This window comes from Tauraco erythrolophus, chromosome 2 (genome assembly GCF_009769465.1).
Source record: "Tauraco erythrolophus isolate bTauEry1 chromosome 2, bTauEry1.pri, whole genome shotgun sequence".
NCBI classification, from domain to species: Eukaryota; Metazoa; Chordata; class Aves; order Musophagiformes; family Musophagidae; genus Tauraco; species Tauraco erythrolophus.
In genome coordinates this window covers 15,648,586-15,665,409 of record NC_141466.1, presented here as the reverse complement: position 1 = coordinate 15,665,409, position 16,824 = coordinate 15,648,586, and the positions used below count along the sequence as shown (strand labels likewise).

Below are 16,824 nucleotides of genomic sequence, written 5' to 3'. Positions count from 1 at the left end.
GAAATAACAGCCTGCCTCCCTGCAGCTTTCTGAGGATGAGCTGTTGTTGCTTTCTTTTGAGATTCAGCTTTCTTTCCAATCTGTGAGTGACCTATGCTACAAGCAAAGCAGGAAAGTTAATAATACACTTCTTAATTAGCCTTTGTAGGATTCATTTATTTTTATGTAAATCAGGAAAAGGACAAGTAGAAAAATGTCCGTGACTGTCTAAAAGCTACCAGTGGCTGCGTGGCTACTACAAACTCTGCTGGAACGATAGCTGCAGCAGCGAAGCAAGTGAAATCTTGAAGAAGAGGCAATCAGATGTGAGACAGGAGCTCTCCTCATCCTCCTCCAGAGAAATTGAGCTATCCCAGATGTTTCGTTTCTGAACTGCTTGTGAACCTTGTACTATTGTAAGCCAAGGCATTCACAGATTATTTACTTTACTTTTTGTTGTGCATTTGTTGCTCACCCAAAGTGATGGAAACAAATAAATTCTATTTAGTTTTACCTTTTCTGTATCGTATAATCTATCTCTTTTATATGGACTCAGCTGCTTGGTCTCAGGCTCCAATGGTATTGCAATGTAATTCTCCCTGTCTCTGTGCGTGTGTATAAATATTCCCCTACAAGAGGGAAAATTATTACAGTCAGTTGGTATATTCCCTTCTGCAACTAATGAGAAATATAAAATATTATTACAGCAGATGTGAAAAACAGGCATTGTTACCCATACCCTTTCCTCACCTCTTGTGTGATGCAGATGTGGTGTCTTGCCTTGCTTGTGCTGCAAGGGAGCAAAGAGCCAGTGAGAAGAACAGCTCTGTCTGCGTGCCTCCATTCTCTCTTCCTCTGGTTTTGATAGATGCAGAGTTGCTGTCGAGGAACTGTACGTGGGCTGTGTGCTGAGATTCCCCACAGTTATGTTGCCTTTCCACAGCTGTTCATCCACTAGTGTGGATACATAAACATGCTACACTCCGACTCTGAACTGCTGACTTCTCATACAATCATAGAAACACAGAATCAGAGAAAGGTTTGGGTTGGAAGGGACCTCAAAGATCATCTAGTTACAACCCCTCTGCCATGGGCAGGGACACTCTCCACTACACCAGATTGCCCAAAGCCTCATCCAACCTGGCCATGAACACTTCCAGGGATGGGGCATCCACAACTTCTCTGGGCAACCTCTTTCAGTGCCTCACCACCCTCTGAGTGAAAAATTTCTTCCCTATATCTGATCTAAATCTGCCCTCTTTCAGTTTAAAGCCATTGCCCCTTGTCCTATCATTACATGCCCTTGTAAAAAGTCCCTCTCCAGCTTTTCTGTAGGCCCCCTTTAAGTACTGGAAAGCTGTGATAAGATCACCCCGGAGCCTTCCCTTGTCCAGACTGAACAGCCCCAACTCTCTCAGCCTGTCTTCATAGCAGAGGTGTTCCAGCCCTTGGATCATCTTCATGGCCCTCCTCTGGACCCACTCCAGCAGCTCCATGTTTGTCTTGTGTTGGGGACTCCAGAGCTGAACGCAGTATTCCAGGTGAGGTCTCACAAGAGCAAAGTAGAGGGGCAGAATCACCTCCCTCGACCTGCTGGCCATGCTCCTTTTGATGCAGCCCAGGATACTATTGGCTTTCTGGGCTGCCAGTGCACATTGCCGGCTCATGTTGAGCTTCTCATCCACCAGCACTCTCAAGTCCTTCTCCTCCAGGGTGCTCTCAGTCCATTCTCTGCCCAGCCTGTATTCGTGCTCAGAATCATCTCCTGAGAAGTTGAGTTGTGAAGCCCTGATTGTCTGTAACAACCTGGTGGATGGCAATGATGGTGCCAAAATGAGGTCCTGGTGCATGGAGGCTGAGGACTAACATAAAGGCTGTGCCACTATGCTCTGCCCCTGCTTCTTTTTCTCATAGACAGCCTCACGTGTTGGAAACTTGTTGCTTCTCTGAGTCTTTCTCAGGTGTTGGGAGGTGGCTGGAGTAGTTGGGCTCTCATAATAAAAACTTGCCTGAGAAGAGGTTTGGAGGGATTTTGCGCAAACGGCTTTTGTGTGATACACCACCTTGCCTCTGTGGCTGTTTCTTGTCCCCAAAAGCACCATAACAAGGGCTGTTGCCACTGCCCTACGCAGCACTGCATGTAAAGATACTTGGGCTAGTTTTAAATAAGCTAGGCAGAAGCACTACATCGTCAGGATGGCACTCAACCCAAACTCACCAGAAGTAGGAACACCTCCTCTCTGGAACGCCACACAGGAACAAACGGGATGAACCTCAGCTCTGAGCTAATATTGATCCATGTGGTGTTGCAGTAGTGTGTGCTATCAAAAGGTCTTCTCATTCCCTCCAGCTGCAACTATTTCATTCTAGGTATAAAATAAAACCCAAATGTAATGTTTGACTTATTATTAATAATCAAGCAATGTTTATAGCAAATAAAAAGTTTACTATAAAGGAAAAGTAATATCAAATATTAGATATTAAAAATTAATAGATCAAAGTATAATTTTTATATCAATCAAACAGTAAATATAGAATAGTAATTCAGACAGATGAAAAAGAGATCATGACTCTTGAAAGCCCTCGTGTTTGCTTGAGAAGTGACATACCATGTCCAGTCTTGGCCCGAGCTGCTTCAGTACCTCAGTTTTCCCACCCTGAAAAACTGTGATGGAGCAGGCTGATTGCCTGACGGAATCCTTATCACAAGCCACAGCCTTGAGAGTTCACTCACAGCTGTTTCACATCTTAGGCCGGAGCTACAACCACTGGAATTTGGGTTTCTTTTCTTGGAGCTGTTCATCAGCTGGGGACCAAGGAATGCCAACAGTACTGCAGAAGAGCAGCTTCAGCAATTCCAGGAGGCTCAGCCGGAATAGGTGAGACTGAGTTTTAACTCTCAAAAATTTGGCTAAGCAGAGGTGAGACCCCAGGTCCCTACATCCAGTGTTCAATGTACTTGGAGATGGATGTGCACATCTTTATAAAAATTTATCATTTGTTGACACTACTCCTCTGCTTCTAAGTTTTACTGGTGCCATGTTGTCCTTCCAGTTATTGGTTAGCCTCTGGTCCTGCTGCAAGTCCTGCCAGGTTTTGAGGGAAGTCAGAGCACAGCTACAAGTTCAGACCCCCAGGAGAGGACTTCCTCACTTAGCTTAAGGATTGGGCTTCAGGCATTAGGATTTAAGCTTGAGCCAGGCCCCCGGGCAGTGTGTTAACAAGTTGGTGCAGCTGCTGTTGCAACAGCTTTGTGCATGTTTATCAACAGAAACTCAAAAGTAAAAAGGACTCAGTTCCTGCAAACTCATGTGACCATGGAGAGGCGTTTTTGGTTTATTTATGGAGGATGTTGCTGGCCAAAAAGCCTGAGTCAGCTCAGCACCTTCGAGAACCTGGCTTTAAACACATGGGACAATTTGGAAAACCCAAACTTAAAAATGGACGTCATGCTAGAAGGCAAAGCATAAACCAAAAAACTTCGGCGTAAACCACAAAGAGAAGTCATTGGACGAACCTCTAGCATGTTCCTTTGTTAATCAGTGGGATGAAATGCTTAACAAAAAATACATTTTCACAATTATACAAATTCTATTCTTATTTTTTAGTAGAATTAACCCAGTTGGCTGCTACATTAATGAAGATGCCAGACGTGCCATAGTCGGATGTCAACACACTGATAAACAGCTAGAAGGGAGCTGAACATGCTTAGCACTGCGTTTGAAACTGGGCCAAGAGTGCTCAGACTGCAAGGGATAGTGAGCCACAGGAATAGCATCTTGAGTAATTAATAAAATGTTAAAAAATGCTATTCTCAGTCCGTCACTACTGATGATATGATGCAGTCAATCTGCTGACATTACTAAACAGAATACATCCAGTGTAATTGTTCCTCCCAGTAATTTTGTCTAATCACGGAAAAGAAACAGCATGGCTGAGCTGCAACACTAAACATCTAAAGCTATGCATGGTGTAATGTGACATGTGCTGTACGATAGTGAGACAAACCCAAAAGTGATGGGAAACAATTTTATTGCACACAGCAAAAGTTTCTCATCATATTTACGATAGACCTGTGTGTGCAGGAAATCCATTTGTCATGATGGCAGCAGGGCTCTCTGCACGGACCCACAGTTTCCCTCCACATCAGTAAAATGGGGGTTACCAACTAAGGGGGTGGTCCCAATGACAGGAGCTTCCTACAGCCCCCTGTTTATCAGCAGATCCCAAATCGGACTTCAGGTGTGCATTCATTCGGTTTAATCAGCAGGGAGAAAGTGACACGAACACTGCTGTTCTGACCTGCTCAGCTGTCGGATTAGTCTGAAACGGCCACGGAGCACCCAGAAGCAAACACATCTCTTATCTGAACCCTCTCACACCAGCACAGAGAGCGTTTCCAGAATATTTCCAGTTGCCATCCAGCCGCGGTTGGGAGAAACGGCACATTTAACAAAGGACGTGGAAACGCTGACAAATAGGTGCTAGAAGTGCACGGGGTAGAGGTGAGCGGGTGAGCTCAGGGTGCTACGGCTGGACCCACACGGTCACGGCAGACAGCGGCGATGGCCACACCGGGCGGCCAGAGCTGCCACTCACGTTGTAGCGCCCCGGCTGCAGACACTGAGGCTTTGGAGTCTCTGTCCCTTCCACTTCCCAGAGCTGCCAGAAAGAATGAACCTCATCTTCTCTCCACTTACGAAAACATGTGGTTGCCATGGGGGGAATAGGAGAGAGGAGAATCTCTTAGTAGCGTAATCCGATTCAAGCGAGGTTCGGCTCGTGCTGAAAACAGCTGGCTGTTTGCCCAGAACGGAGAATCAACTTTAGATGATTTCGGGTGAGCGAGCTCCATCTTCAAAAGCATTCCTCTGGTAGGGCAACATGCTCCGCTGGGTCTCGTCTGAAGACCTGTTAGACTGAGGCTGCTGAGGTACTCAGAGTAAACTGGCATATTAAAAATTAATATCGGCAAAAGGAATAGTTCCTATAAACAGACATTACCGACCTGAAATCTAGTCATTAAAAAAAAAAAAAAAAGAAGTAATTTCGAGTATTACATCTATCTGATTTCCCTTGGGGACGCTCAACAGCTTTAAATCCACATTTCCTGGCTTTTCACCAGTGTTCCTCACCTTCATGTCTTTGTGTAAGTTTCAGACAGACAGGAATATAAGGAAAGAATCTTTGACAAAAAAAAGCAGAGGGGAACAATAGAATGGAAAAGGTGAAATTTCAAATTTATTTCACTTAAGGACTTTGCAAAATTATCATGCAACGTGTTTCAGTGAGACGTGATCGATTTAAAAGGTATGCATATGTTTTACCTCCTCTGAGCCCAATTCAATTTTTAAAATGAAATGCCTTACTCTTTAGAATCAGAAATATTAAAACCACGTTCATTCCACTCCTTTTCAGAGAGACTCCCAGTATTTGAAAGAGACCAACACAATAGCCTGTAACAAGCCTCAACCAGGCATGAACTTCAAGTGCACCGTCCCTATGAAAAATGTATGGAGCTTTGAACTTTACGGCGACTGCCATCCCTCCTGCAGCCCCTTACGTGCCTCTCTGGCGGTGTAAGAGCAAGAGGGCTGTTCTGAGGCATTTTTTATTTACACTTTTTCCACCTCACAGAAGACGAGACGGGCCACTCCACGTTTCAGAGGACAAAGGTATGGTAGTTCCTAGGTGTTCGCACGGTACCGGCCAATGGAGGAGGTACCGTGTCGCGGGGCTGTCGGCAAGAGTCAATTGACTAGCAAAAAACCCACCCCAAAAAGGCAACTGAACACCCCAAAAGAAAACCGATGAGTATTTAATGGGGTGAAGTCTGGGGGTAAGCAAGCGCTCAGCTTGGCAGCCCGCTGGTCCGCGGACCTTCGCGGAGCGGGACGGCGGCACCAGCCCGCGGGGGAGGGACTCACCGGGAGGGAAAGCCCCCACCCCCACCCCCCCGGCTCCTCGGGGGCCGCCGGCGAATCCCGCCCCACTCCGAACGCTCCGCGGGCGCCCGAGGGGACGGGGGGGCGGGTAGCGGGGTCGCTGCCGTCGCCGCCGGCGCCCCCTGGCGGCCTCCGCCGCGCTCGCCCGGCGGCACCGCGGCGCGCAGGGGCGGGCGCCGCCACACACGGCTCCGAGGGGGCTCCGCCGCCGCCGCCGCGCCGTGACGGGCCGGGCCGGGCCGGGCCGCGGCGGCAGCCGTGCGCTGGGGGTGCGCGGGGCGGCGGCGAAGGGAGAGAACAAAGGGGATCGAGGCGGCGCAGCGGCGGCGGCTCCGCCGGGGGGAGGCACCGGCTGGGCGCGGGGGGGTGTGGGGAGGAGGAGGAGGGTCGCCAAACTGCTGCCACTTCGTCGACCGTGAGCGGCACTCGCTGGCGGCGGCGGCGGCGGCAGCCCGCCCCTCGCTGCATGGCAGCCCAGTGAGGGAGGAGCGGGCGAGGGTCTGGCACTGCCCGGAAGCCGAGGGAGCCAGCGCCGGCGGCAGCAGCGCCCGCCGCCCTCCCGCCGGGATGCGCCCCGCTCTCCGCTGAGGCGCAACCCCGCCGCGATGCTGTCCCCCGAGCGCCACCGCCACCACCGCCACCCCCCGCCGCCGCAGCCGCCGCCGCCGCCGCACCACCCGCCGCAGCCCAGCCATGTCGTGGCCACCATCGAGAACCTGCCGGCGGAGGGCGGCAGCGGCGGCAGCAGGAGCGGCATCTCCGCGCCCTCCTCCAGCGTGCGCCAGAGGATCAGGAAAGTGCTGAACAGGTGAGGCCGGGGGATGGACCGGGGCTCCGCCGGCACCGCGCGCCTCCCCGCCCCGCCACCGCTCGCCCCGGGGGCGCGCAGGTCCCGGGGGCGGCCGTCGGGGAGCCCCGGCCCGGCCCCCTCGGCGGGGTGGAGCGGGGGGGGCGCGAAGGCTCCGGCCGGGCGGCAGCGGCTCGGCTGGGCTGGCAGCGCCTTTCCCGCGGAAGCCGCGGGCGGGGGGCGGCGGCGCGGAGCCTCCCCCGGCCCATTGTTGCCTCCGAGGCGGCGGCGTGAGGCGCGGCCCCGGCCCGCTCCCTCCCCGCCGGGGCCGGGGCCGGGGCCGGTCGCACCTGCCCTGCCCGCAGGCATACCCCGGCAGCGGGGACCCCACGCCTCCCGCCTCCTTCGGCTTTCCCGGCCCGTCGCGGACACGCCGGGGGCGGCGGGGAGGAGGGAGCCGACATTCCCGCTGCCGCAGCCCGGCCCGCGGCGGAGACGCCGCCGGGGAAGTTGGAGCGCGGGCGCCGGGCGAGAGGGGCGGCGGGGAAGGGGCGGCCCCTCCGCGGGGGTCCGCGGCAGCGACCGGCCGGAGCCCGATGCTCCGGGGTGCCGGGTGACCCCGTGTGGGATTTTTGCCCGATTTCCGAGCAGCTGGCGTGGTCACGGACAAGCGTGCTCTGGCTCAGGAGCGGGATGCTGCCGAGACGCTCGCTGGTCGGTTCGCCTGTGCCTGTGGCTCAGAATTGTCAGCGCAAAGATGGGAAAACTGCGGGGTGCTCGGGGTAAATTATTTCACCGAACGCACAGGAAAACACTGGAACAATCTTACTTGAATCCTTTACGTTCTTCTCTGTGCCAGTTGTTTATACTGCACTGCATTCGATTCGAGGTTTTTACCACAAAACAGAGTCTATCCAGAGCCGAACCGGTGGCGCTTCTCCAGAAGGAGCCTCTGAGCTCCTGTCTAAAAAGCCAGCTGAAGCCATCACTTCTGCCTAATGACTTTTACGTGCTAAATAAAGCAATTGCAGCGTTAGGAGCAGCAATTGGGATGGTGCCTACCGGTGTCGGCCTCATTGTCGCCACTTTAGTTTCGGATACATATAATATGGATGAGCTACTAAGAAAAACATCAGCTCTTCTATCCGGATGTACTAGTTTGGAAGATGAAGCTCATTGATTCTGAATTTCAAGCTTTTAAACATTAGGAAATTACCATTGTTACTATCTTTGTTACACATACCTGAAGGTATTTGATTGCTCGCAGATCGTTGCTATTATATGCAGTTAATTAACTGTTACCATTCTAGGAGAATCCTCAAAAGTATCAGTAAGGGAAGAAATATTTATCCTTTGTTATTCGAGCATGAGAAGGATTGAAAAGAAGTTGAAACAAGTAAGAGCTGCTGCAGCTCGAACTCCGTTACACATTTTCTTGCACATGTGCATTTGCAACTCTCAATGTAGTAAAATTCACTCAGTTCCTCAACCCATCAGTCTGTGTCATCTCAGGTGTCCTGTGCTTGCAGAATCCTGCTCTTCTTCTACTTGGTCATCCTGAGGTGTGTGTCAGTCCTGAAATAAGACACTAGAGAAAAGAATTTTTCTCAGGGGCAGCAAGAGATGTGTAAAGATGTGGTGAGAGGATCAGATGCAGAAGCAATAGGTACTCTTCAAAGGTGGCAATAGTGACCTCTGGGGAGCCATCAAATTGACCACAGTCTTCATGGATAGGAAGTGTTGGATTAATTCATATATTTCAAGCAGTTACCATGCTTTTGCATATATATGATTCTCAGCCATAGCTAAAGAGTCAAATCAATATTGTTATATTATATATATGATTGAAATGAGAATATCTAGGGTTTTTTTGAAGGGGGAAAGGGATAGAAATTTGGTGACCAAAGTTCAAACCTCTGTTCTGATTCACAAACTTGAATCTAGAAACAAGATCTCCTGTTGCCCAGAGGAACACCCTAACGAATCCAGTCACTGTTTTGCAAATATATTCTTTTCCTCTCCTCAAACAGGAAACAAGAGTAATTTTTTTTCCCCAAATTTATGTGGTTTATGGATAGGGAGAAGACTTGTTACTGTCCCATTTTAAGGCAGCCTTTTCTGTGTGTAGGAGAATCCTTAGCTCATCCCAAAGTCTGTATCAAGGGAAATTTTGCCCGAGTTAGGTTTCCTTCAACTTTACATGGACACTAAAGACTCAGCCCCTGTAAAGTCATGGCTTCATACAATATCTCTGTTCATACAGTGAAACGAATCCTGACACAGTGAAGTGAAACCCGACACAGTGTTTATGTTTTCATCTTCTATGGAAACAATAGCAAGCAAATGTGTGTGGGAAAGGAAGAGATGTGTGTGCCTTATCCCTAAAGAAGTAGGAGCCCAGAACAAACGAGGCGTTGGCTGCTTCAGTTAATGCCAGATAACACTTTCTCTGTGCTGTCTGTATTTTGTGTGCACCATTTGCTTGAGACCTGTTTGTGAAAGGTTCCTGACTGACTCTTTGAGTTGAGCTTATGTGCTTCTGTTTTCTACTAGACAAAGTGGGAGCTCCTCAGGCAGACAAACAAAATAAAAAGGTTGACAGCAGCTGGGGTTGCCAGAAAGCTGCTTTCAGCTGGTAGAATCATAGAATGTTTTAGATTGGAAAGGACCTTTAAAGGTCATCTAGTCCAACCCCCTGTGCAATGAGCAGGGACATCTTCAACTAGATAGGTTTCTCAGAGTCCCATCCAACCTGAACTTGAATGTTTCCAGGGATGGGGCATCTCTGGGCAATCTGTTCCAGTGTTTCAGCACCCTCATTGTGAAAGATTTATTCCTTATATCTAGTCTGAATCTACCTTCTTTTAGTTTAAAACCGTTACCACTTGTCCTGTCACTACAGGCCTTGCTAAAAAGTCTATCCCCAGGGAGGAGACAGACTGGTATGGTCAGGGAGGAAACAAGACAGCAGGAGAATGGGGATAGACACTGGGCAGACTCTGAGCATCATTTGTCTCTCGCTTTATATGTAGTAGTTTGGTCACTCAGGCATTTGGTGATTTCTGAATTGCCTTCAAAGGCTCCTCTTAAAATTTCTTTACAAGCTATGGAAACTTATTTTAACTTCACCTTCCAACCTCTCCTCCCTGTTCACTCAATAGATCTCAAGGTAATAGAGGAACACACTGGAACAACCCCTCCAGGGTGTTTGAGAGAGAGCATACTGAAAGCAGAGCTGGTTGACTGTAAAAATGTCTTTCAGTGTTGACAGCAAACACTGCACTCTGTGAAAAAGTTGGCCATAACAGAAAACTGAAGTAAAACACAAACCTGAAGGGTCAGAATCATGGAGGACTGGAGATGCTCAATGAAATTGTGGGATTTACTGGCTATGGTTAGTTTGGTTATAAATTCTGAGCTGCCAGTGATGGTGAACAGGGCCTCCTGCAACAGGAATAAGCTTCCTGTTACCTTTGAAGTTGGGAGAGGATGACTTTGAATTGCTGTTGCATTAAGGGGAAGTGTCATGGTGATTACGTGCTGCAAATATGTTCCTGGACTTGTGACTTGCACCTGCAGTCCATGAATCCCAGCTGCAGGGCCCTGCCTGGTACCTTCCTTGTGACATTTGCTCAGCAGGTGCCCCTGGCTGACCCTGCCCTGCTATATTGCAGGGGAGAGAAAGAATAATTTTGGCCGCTTGATTGCTTGGTTGCTTCCCCAGAGCCTTTGCGAAGCCAAAATTGGACTCCACCAACTCTGTCTGCTTGTAGAGGACCATTTAATAGGCAGTGACTCACCTGCTCCCTCTTGCCTCCCACATAAAGTAAGATGCAAGGAAAAAAGGAGAAAATCAAGCAGTTTGGAGCTCTGCGGTTCTCCATGCCTACACCCCAGCACCTGCGTATTTCAGAGATACCTGTTGGTGGGTCTGAACTCACTCTGTCTGGCTGTATCCCAGCACAGAGCGGTGGCTTGTCTCCTTTCCTGGCACTCCCTGCGTGACCTGAAGGGTCAAGAGCAGAGAATCACCTGCAAAATGTTGTCTGCAGCCCCTGAAGCCTTTTGAACTAACTTAGGGGTGGATCTCATGTTGAGAAGGCTGGGTATCACCTCCTGAGAGGAGCTGGGCAGAGAATAAACTGCTGAAACACAGGGGAAACAGGTTGCCAAATTATCTCTTTGGGAGATTCTTGCAAATTTAGATGAGAGCCAGCAAATGAGATACCTGCTTATACGTGGACATTATCTCTGTAGTCCTAGACACCAGGACAAGGAGGGAAGATTACGTTTCTGCAAGGAAAATGAGTTGATATCTTTAGATACTATGACAAAGTTATTTTACCTAAGTAAATGAGATTATTCCGGGAAACAAAAAATACCATAGCTGTGTCAATGAACTCAGGTCTCCAAAGTAATGTCTAACGCCCTGCTATTGTGTTGCTTTCTTTGATGAGGACTTTTTCAGAAAGCTGGACAGCATAGACTTTTTCTGGATTTACCCACTTCTATCTTTTAGTACTTTCTTAAGGAATACTAGCTATAAAAGCTAGCCGTGCCTTATCTTGGTGTTTCAAGGATGTCTTTGTGTGCTTTTTCTTGCTCTCTGTTGCTAAATGGCACTTTGTCTTTTTTCAGAAGTTTCCTAAAAATCATATCAGAGTATTAGAGACATATCCAACTTGATATCAGAAAATGGAGTAAGAGTAGTTTCAGGCACTCAGTCCCATGCCATCTTTCAAATAGCTTTGTAGTTACGTTCCTTGCACTAGTGAATTGTGAAAGCTGTCTCTGGAGCAGTGCGAGTCTCTGCTTCTTTGCCCACTTACTCACTTTCTTAGATAAATTTTAGCCTTGTGCATAAAGCCAGTGTATGGTCTAATTACTGCTACCTTTCTTAGGAAAAGGAAGAAAAAAACCCGTTAATAATAAGTATAAATCATTAAGCTAGGCAGTGATTTATTGAACAAAATTATATGAAAAAAAGCAATTTGAATTCTTCACATCAGAAAGCCTGGCTGTTCGGGTACAGTCTGAGAAAAACTTTTCCCTTTTTAGTATGTTACAGGTGCAGTTCATCCCTGATAATGGAGTTGAGGAAGAATTTGGGCCACTAGCTGACTAACTTTGAGCTTGAACCGTGTGTCAAGGCTACTAACTCCTCAGAGATGAGAGCTGTTTAAATGACACTGCAAGTATCAAAAGCTATAACCCAATAGTTTTTTTTCTAAAAACGCCTATCCACATAGTAAATCAAACAGAGGGAGTTTACGTACTAAAAAAGAACCTGAAACTGAATAATAACGAAATTTTGGCAATGTGTTTCATTGCCCCAAAGCAATAATGTCTTTCAGTTGACTGATCAGAGAGGCAAACAAACCAAATAATTTATAGCATTTTTCCTTAATGAAAAGCAAGTCAAGGATCAAACATATCATTTTTGGAATCCAAAAAAAGAGTGAGTATTCATAACCTTCGGTTGCTTTGCTTTCTTCTTCAGAACAAAGGGATTGAACTTCTTTTGTGATTTTTATTCTTAAAAAGTACAAATGGCTTCTCAAAGTCTGCCCAGAGTAACAGTGACTGTAGAAGAATGAGGCTGAGCGCAATTCAGGTAGCTGTAGCTCTCCTTTTAGGTAAAAGTATTCATACCGTTGTGAAGTAAGTCAAAGAAAATGAATTCAGAGTGTAGATAAAGCAGCTAGGCTGGCTTTCTTGTACCTGTTAGTATTGTTGTTTTTGGTTGAGGGAGTGGGAAGGTCATATCTGCCCGTAGGAAGGCATCCTGGCAGAGGGTATGCAAGTCAACTGATGAAAAACTGTCCGCTGTTTCTTTTTCTCATTAGTTTACTGTAATCTCATTAGTGCACTGCAATCTAAACCCGACAGCCCACATGCTGATTGGAAAAAGACTTTCCCTAGGAGGGGCAACTTGGTAAGGTGAAATATGTGGGTGCCTTCTGTCTACCTGTGACACCCAGAAGCGTGGTACTTACTGGTTGTCTGTCTGTAAGTGGGAATATTTGACACTGGCTGTGCCGTGGGCTTTGGGAAGGGGTTAGTGCCTCTTGAACCAGGGGGGTTTCCAAGGAGCAGCGCTGTAAATGGCTCCACAGAGGAAGCTGGAGGAATGGACAGAGTGGCTCTTATGGGATGGACAGAGCAGCTTTAATGTGCTAATGAGGAGAAGGCCAGATGCCAGCAGCGATCAGAAGGGCTCTTTGTGGCCCTGTCTCTGTGGAGATGGCTGGAGCCTCTGTCCTTATCGCGGTTGTTTCTGCAGGCAGAGGGAAACACAGAGGCTATTAGTGAGGTGTTCCCTTCCTTTAAGTCAGCAGATAGCCTTACAGATCAGCACTTGAATACTGATTAGGGCTAATTACCAGGAAAGCTTAGGAAAAAGAACTTGCTGAAGCAGCTCGACTATAAAAAACTACAAAAACTTGCCCTCCAGACCCAACAACAGAAAACCCATGCTCAAAGGCTTGTGAGCTGAGCTCAAACTCGGCCGAAACCACCTGTTGCAAGAACAGCTGTAGGGGGATTCATAAATTGCTATGACTGTAAAGTGTATAAATATTGGTGGTTGTGAAATTCACGTTGTGAACTGCCTAAGCTACCTGTCTCTGCTTATTTATGTCTCTCATCTGTCTCTCTGGGATTTTTACTGAAAACACGCTGGTTTTGAAGCTTGTCTTTCAGCATTCTCTGACTTGGTTTCTCTCATGATTTAAGAAAGTGTTTCTTATTCTCTCTCCATCATTTTTCTCAGAGACACCCAACGGCTGAGGTAGCAAGTTTGACTCCCATGCGTCACATTCTCCTCATTATGGAATGGTGGAGACTAAAGAGCAAGAGATGGGAGAAGGGAGCATCCCCACAGCCCGGCCATGCTCGGTGGGAGCACCCGTGTGGCAGCACTGGGCTGTATGTCTGCAAGGGAGTGCGCTTGCTTTTTGGGACATGCCACGGTACACAGTGGTAGCCAAATAACTTCCTAGACGAGGTTGATGACCTTTGATCTGACCAGAAAAGTCTGTCCACAAATGATGCTATGTAGGTGCCACTGTAAAAAATAGTGACACTTTCTAAGCCAATCTTCTGTTTGTAGCCGATGCAATCATTTTGGGCCTTAATTTCAGTTTTCTGTTGGTGTGGTCGTCACTCTCTTTCTTACAGTGCCTTCTCCCATAGTGGTGGCAGGAGGCCACACTCCACCTTCAGACAGGTTTGATCTGTGGTGGCATGTAGGAACTTAGGAGCCGGATGGTGAATCTTCTCTTTTGCTATACCTTTTTTTTCCTCTCAGAAAACGTACATGAGTCAAAACTTTGGCAAGAAGGATGGGATTTTCTCAACACTGCATGTTCAGCAAGGTTTCGTACGTCCAGATTAGATTTTTTTGAATGTAGAGTGAGTAAGACTTCATGATGATCTGATGATGGGGGTACTTATGTACAAGACCAGGTTTAACTCTGCCTTGCTGCATCCCTGAGGGATGTCATGAACACATGTACTGTGTGAGGTTCTCTTGGGATGAAGAATCTCAAAAGGTCTTGGTTCTGTCCTTATGCAAAATGGGAGGAGTTTTGAAATGTAAAAGTTTGAAACCAGAAGATGGTTTTTGCCCAGCTCATTTCCCAAGGCATTTCAGGCTTCAAGGTGTTCATTTACAAAAGCACACTAGGCTTGAAACAGATTGCTGCATTACTCTGATACAGATAAATGAGATAATTTATGTCCAATAGCAAGACCAGAATTATTACCTCCCAAGCCCTAGTATTAATTGCAACATGTAAGCCAGCATTGGCTGATGACGGAAGGAAAACAAAATTTGAATAATTTCTAGTGATGGCATTAGTTTACTTAACTCTCTCTGGAGTTCATTTGTCAAAGAAACTGTCGTGCGTGTGTCTAGAAGGCTGCTTTACTGTCTTTTACTAGGCTGCATTGATTTTAAAATAGTGCTGTCTTCCATGTCACGTTTGTTCATTATTTTGTCTCAGCTGGCAAGTGTTTTGTTGTGACCTGACTTTTTCTGGTTTCCATTGGGTAGAAATGGAAAACGAACTAAGAGGGGACTAAATGTTTCTCCCTGTTTGGTGAAATGGAAAGGGGGAGAGGAAGCTACTGGCAGCTTGTGAAGGAGATACCAGAATCAGTTCCTGCCCTGATGCCTCTTCTCCAGACTCTTTGAAGAGGAAGAGAACTCCACAGCTTCACTCCAGGATCTCTCCAGCCTAATACCTAAAATCCCAATTCTTAATGTAGCCTTGGGGCTGCTAGCTCAGACCCTTTCAGCTGAAGGGGGAGCTTGAAGGGGGTGGGCTGAACGAGAGTGCTGGCTACAAGGTAAAAGCCAGGGGACTTCTCTCTGCATTTTTTTTAAAAGCCGAGATAGATGTTTAACACCAAGAGTAGCTTCAAGGCTGTGAATCACAGACCAGGGAGTCCTGGAGTGAGTCACTGACAGGTAGCGGCATAACGTTCCAAGGGGGTCAAGGCATAAGCTCTACACTTTCCTACGCTTTCTATTTTTGACCGAGATTTGGATCTTTGTCTACCCAGGTGCCTCTGTAGCCATCCCAGGCTGCAATATTCTTCTGCATGGCTCTTTGCTTTTTTCCCTGCTATGATGATGAGACAAATGCTGGAAAATACTTAATAAAATTAAATTAAATACCTTGTGATTGTTCTAAGTCCAGATATTTTACGAAGTTTAAATAGCTCTGTGTTTTCAGTGGCTTCTGCAGCCTGATTTGGGTCATTTACCTTCTGAAATCTCTTCTTACTAGAAGCTGAGAGCTGTAATGAAACTGAGCAAATGCTTCTTTCCTGTTGCTCCTTTCCTTTTCTCTCTCTGCTGCTGCTATGGACATGAAATGCTTTTGGTTTTGTCTTTTTTAAGTCCCTGCTGCCGCTATATTGAGGTCTGTAGGGACTGTCCTGGGTAGACTTGAAAGTGAGGAAGGACAGTGAACAGCAAGTAGGCTGGGAAGAGTTGAGCAGGGAGCTGGGAAGTATTTTAATGGTTGTGGGATTTGATACTTGAAGGAAATAAAACCTTAATATTGTGGATGATGGCCGGATATGAGGATGAAGTACCATCACGCAGAAAAAATTTCCAAGCTTCATCTAATGTGGTGAGGAAAAAGTGGGTGGGCGCTCAAATATATGTAATGGTCAGATTGAAGTGGCCCCTTTTCCTGCGTGACCTACCTGATACACACAGGTAGCTTCCAGTCAGATTTTGGATACTCGACCTCGGTTGTTGGGTGCCTCATGTGCTGAGGGGGACATATTGTACAAAATTGGCTGTTTTTCTGGAATTTAGAGATGACCATTTTCAGAAGTGTGGTCTGGCTTGTCCCAGAGCAGACAACACCTGTGTGTAGCGCTGGAGACCTTGTTCTGTTGCCTTCTCTTCAGGTTCTTCTACCAAAGCTGCTTTGCTTTGATTTAGTGCTCACCAGCATTTTCTGACAGTATACTTCAGTGTTTTTTGGGTCTAGTTTGTGACGGGAGTGAGGGGATCATGTCTTTGAAGAGATTCAGTAGAGTCTAGGACATTTGGAGGACTTAATCTGGAAGCACAGGGGCAAGGTGGTGTGATGGTTGTCATACATGAATGAAGGCACCGCTTACTGGCATTGAAAAGGAAAATTCCAGGTTTTCTCTCATTGAAACAGAAAGATGACATCAGAACAACCATTCAGTAGCAGAAATGCGCTCAAGGAGTGAGGCAGAGTGATCAGGGGGAGATGCAGTGCCGTGTGGTGGTGAGATTCATAGATTCATAGATTCATAGATTTCTAGGTTGGAAAAGACCTTAGAGATCATCGAGTCCAACCATCCCTAATCCCCATTAAACCATATCCTCAAGTAGATCATCCACCCTAAGGGATGCCAGAGAGGGTTGCCAGAAGTGGAAGAGTGAATGTTGGCATCCGTATTAACCAAGCAAAATTTCTAGGATTCATAGAATCATAGAATAGTTTGAGTTGGAAGGGACTTTAAAGATCATCTAGTTCCAGAGTTTCTCCTGCTCTAAAGAGGTTACTTGAGTTTAAGAAAGCAAATATTTCCCTAATAATTCACTTGAGAAAAGTGAAT

General features: G+C 47.2%; 1 protein-coding gene across 1 annotated transcript in view; it reads left to right on the top strand.

Annotated features, from left to right (window-relative positions):
* The first annotated feature begins 6,529 nt into the window (after positions 1-6,529).
* SLC35F1 (solute carrier family 35 member F1) overlaps positions 6,530-16,824 on the top strand; it is a 269,747-nt gene continuing 259,452 nt past the window's right edge. Inside the window, exon 1 of the mRNA XM_086632115.1 lies at positions 6,530-6,732. Coding sequence (XP_086488241.1) covers positions 6,530-6,732 — 203 coding nt within the window. The remainder of the gene's footprint in view (positions 6,733-16,824) is intronic.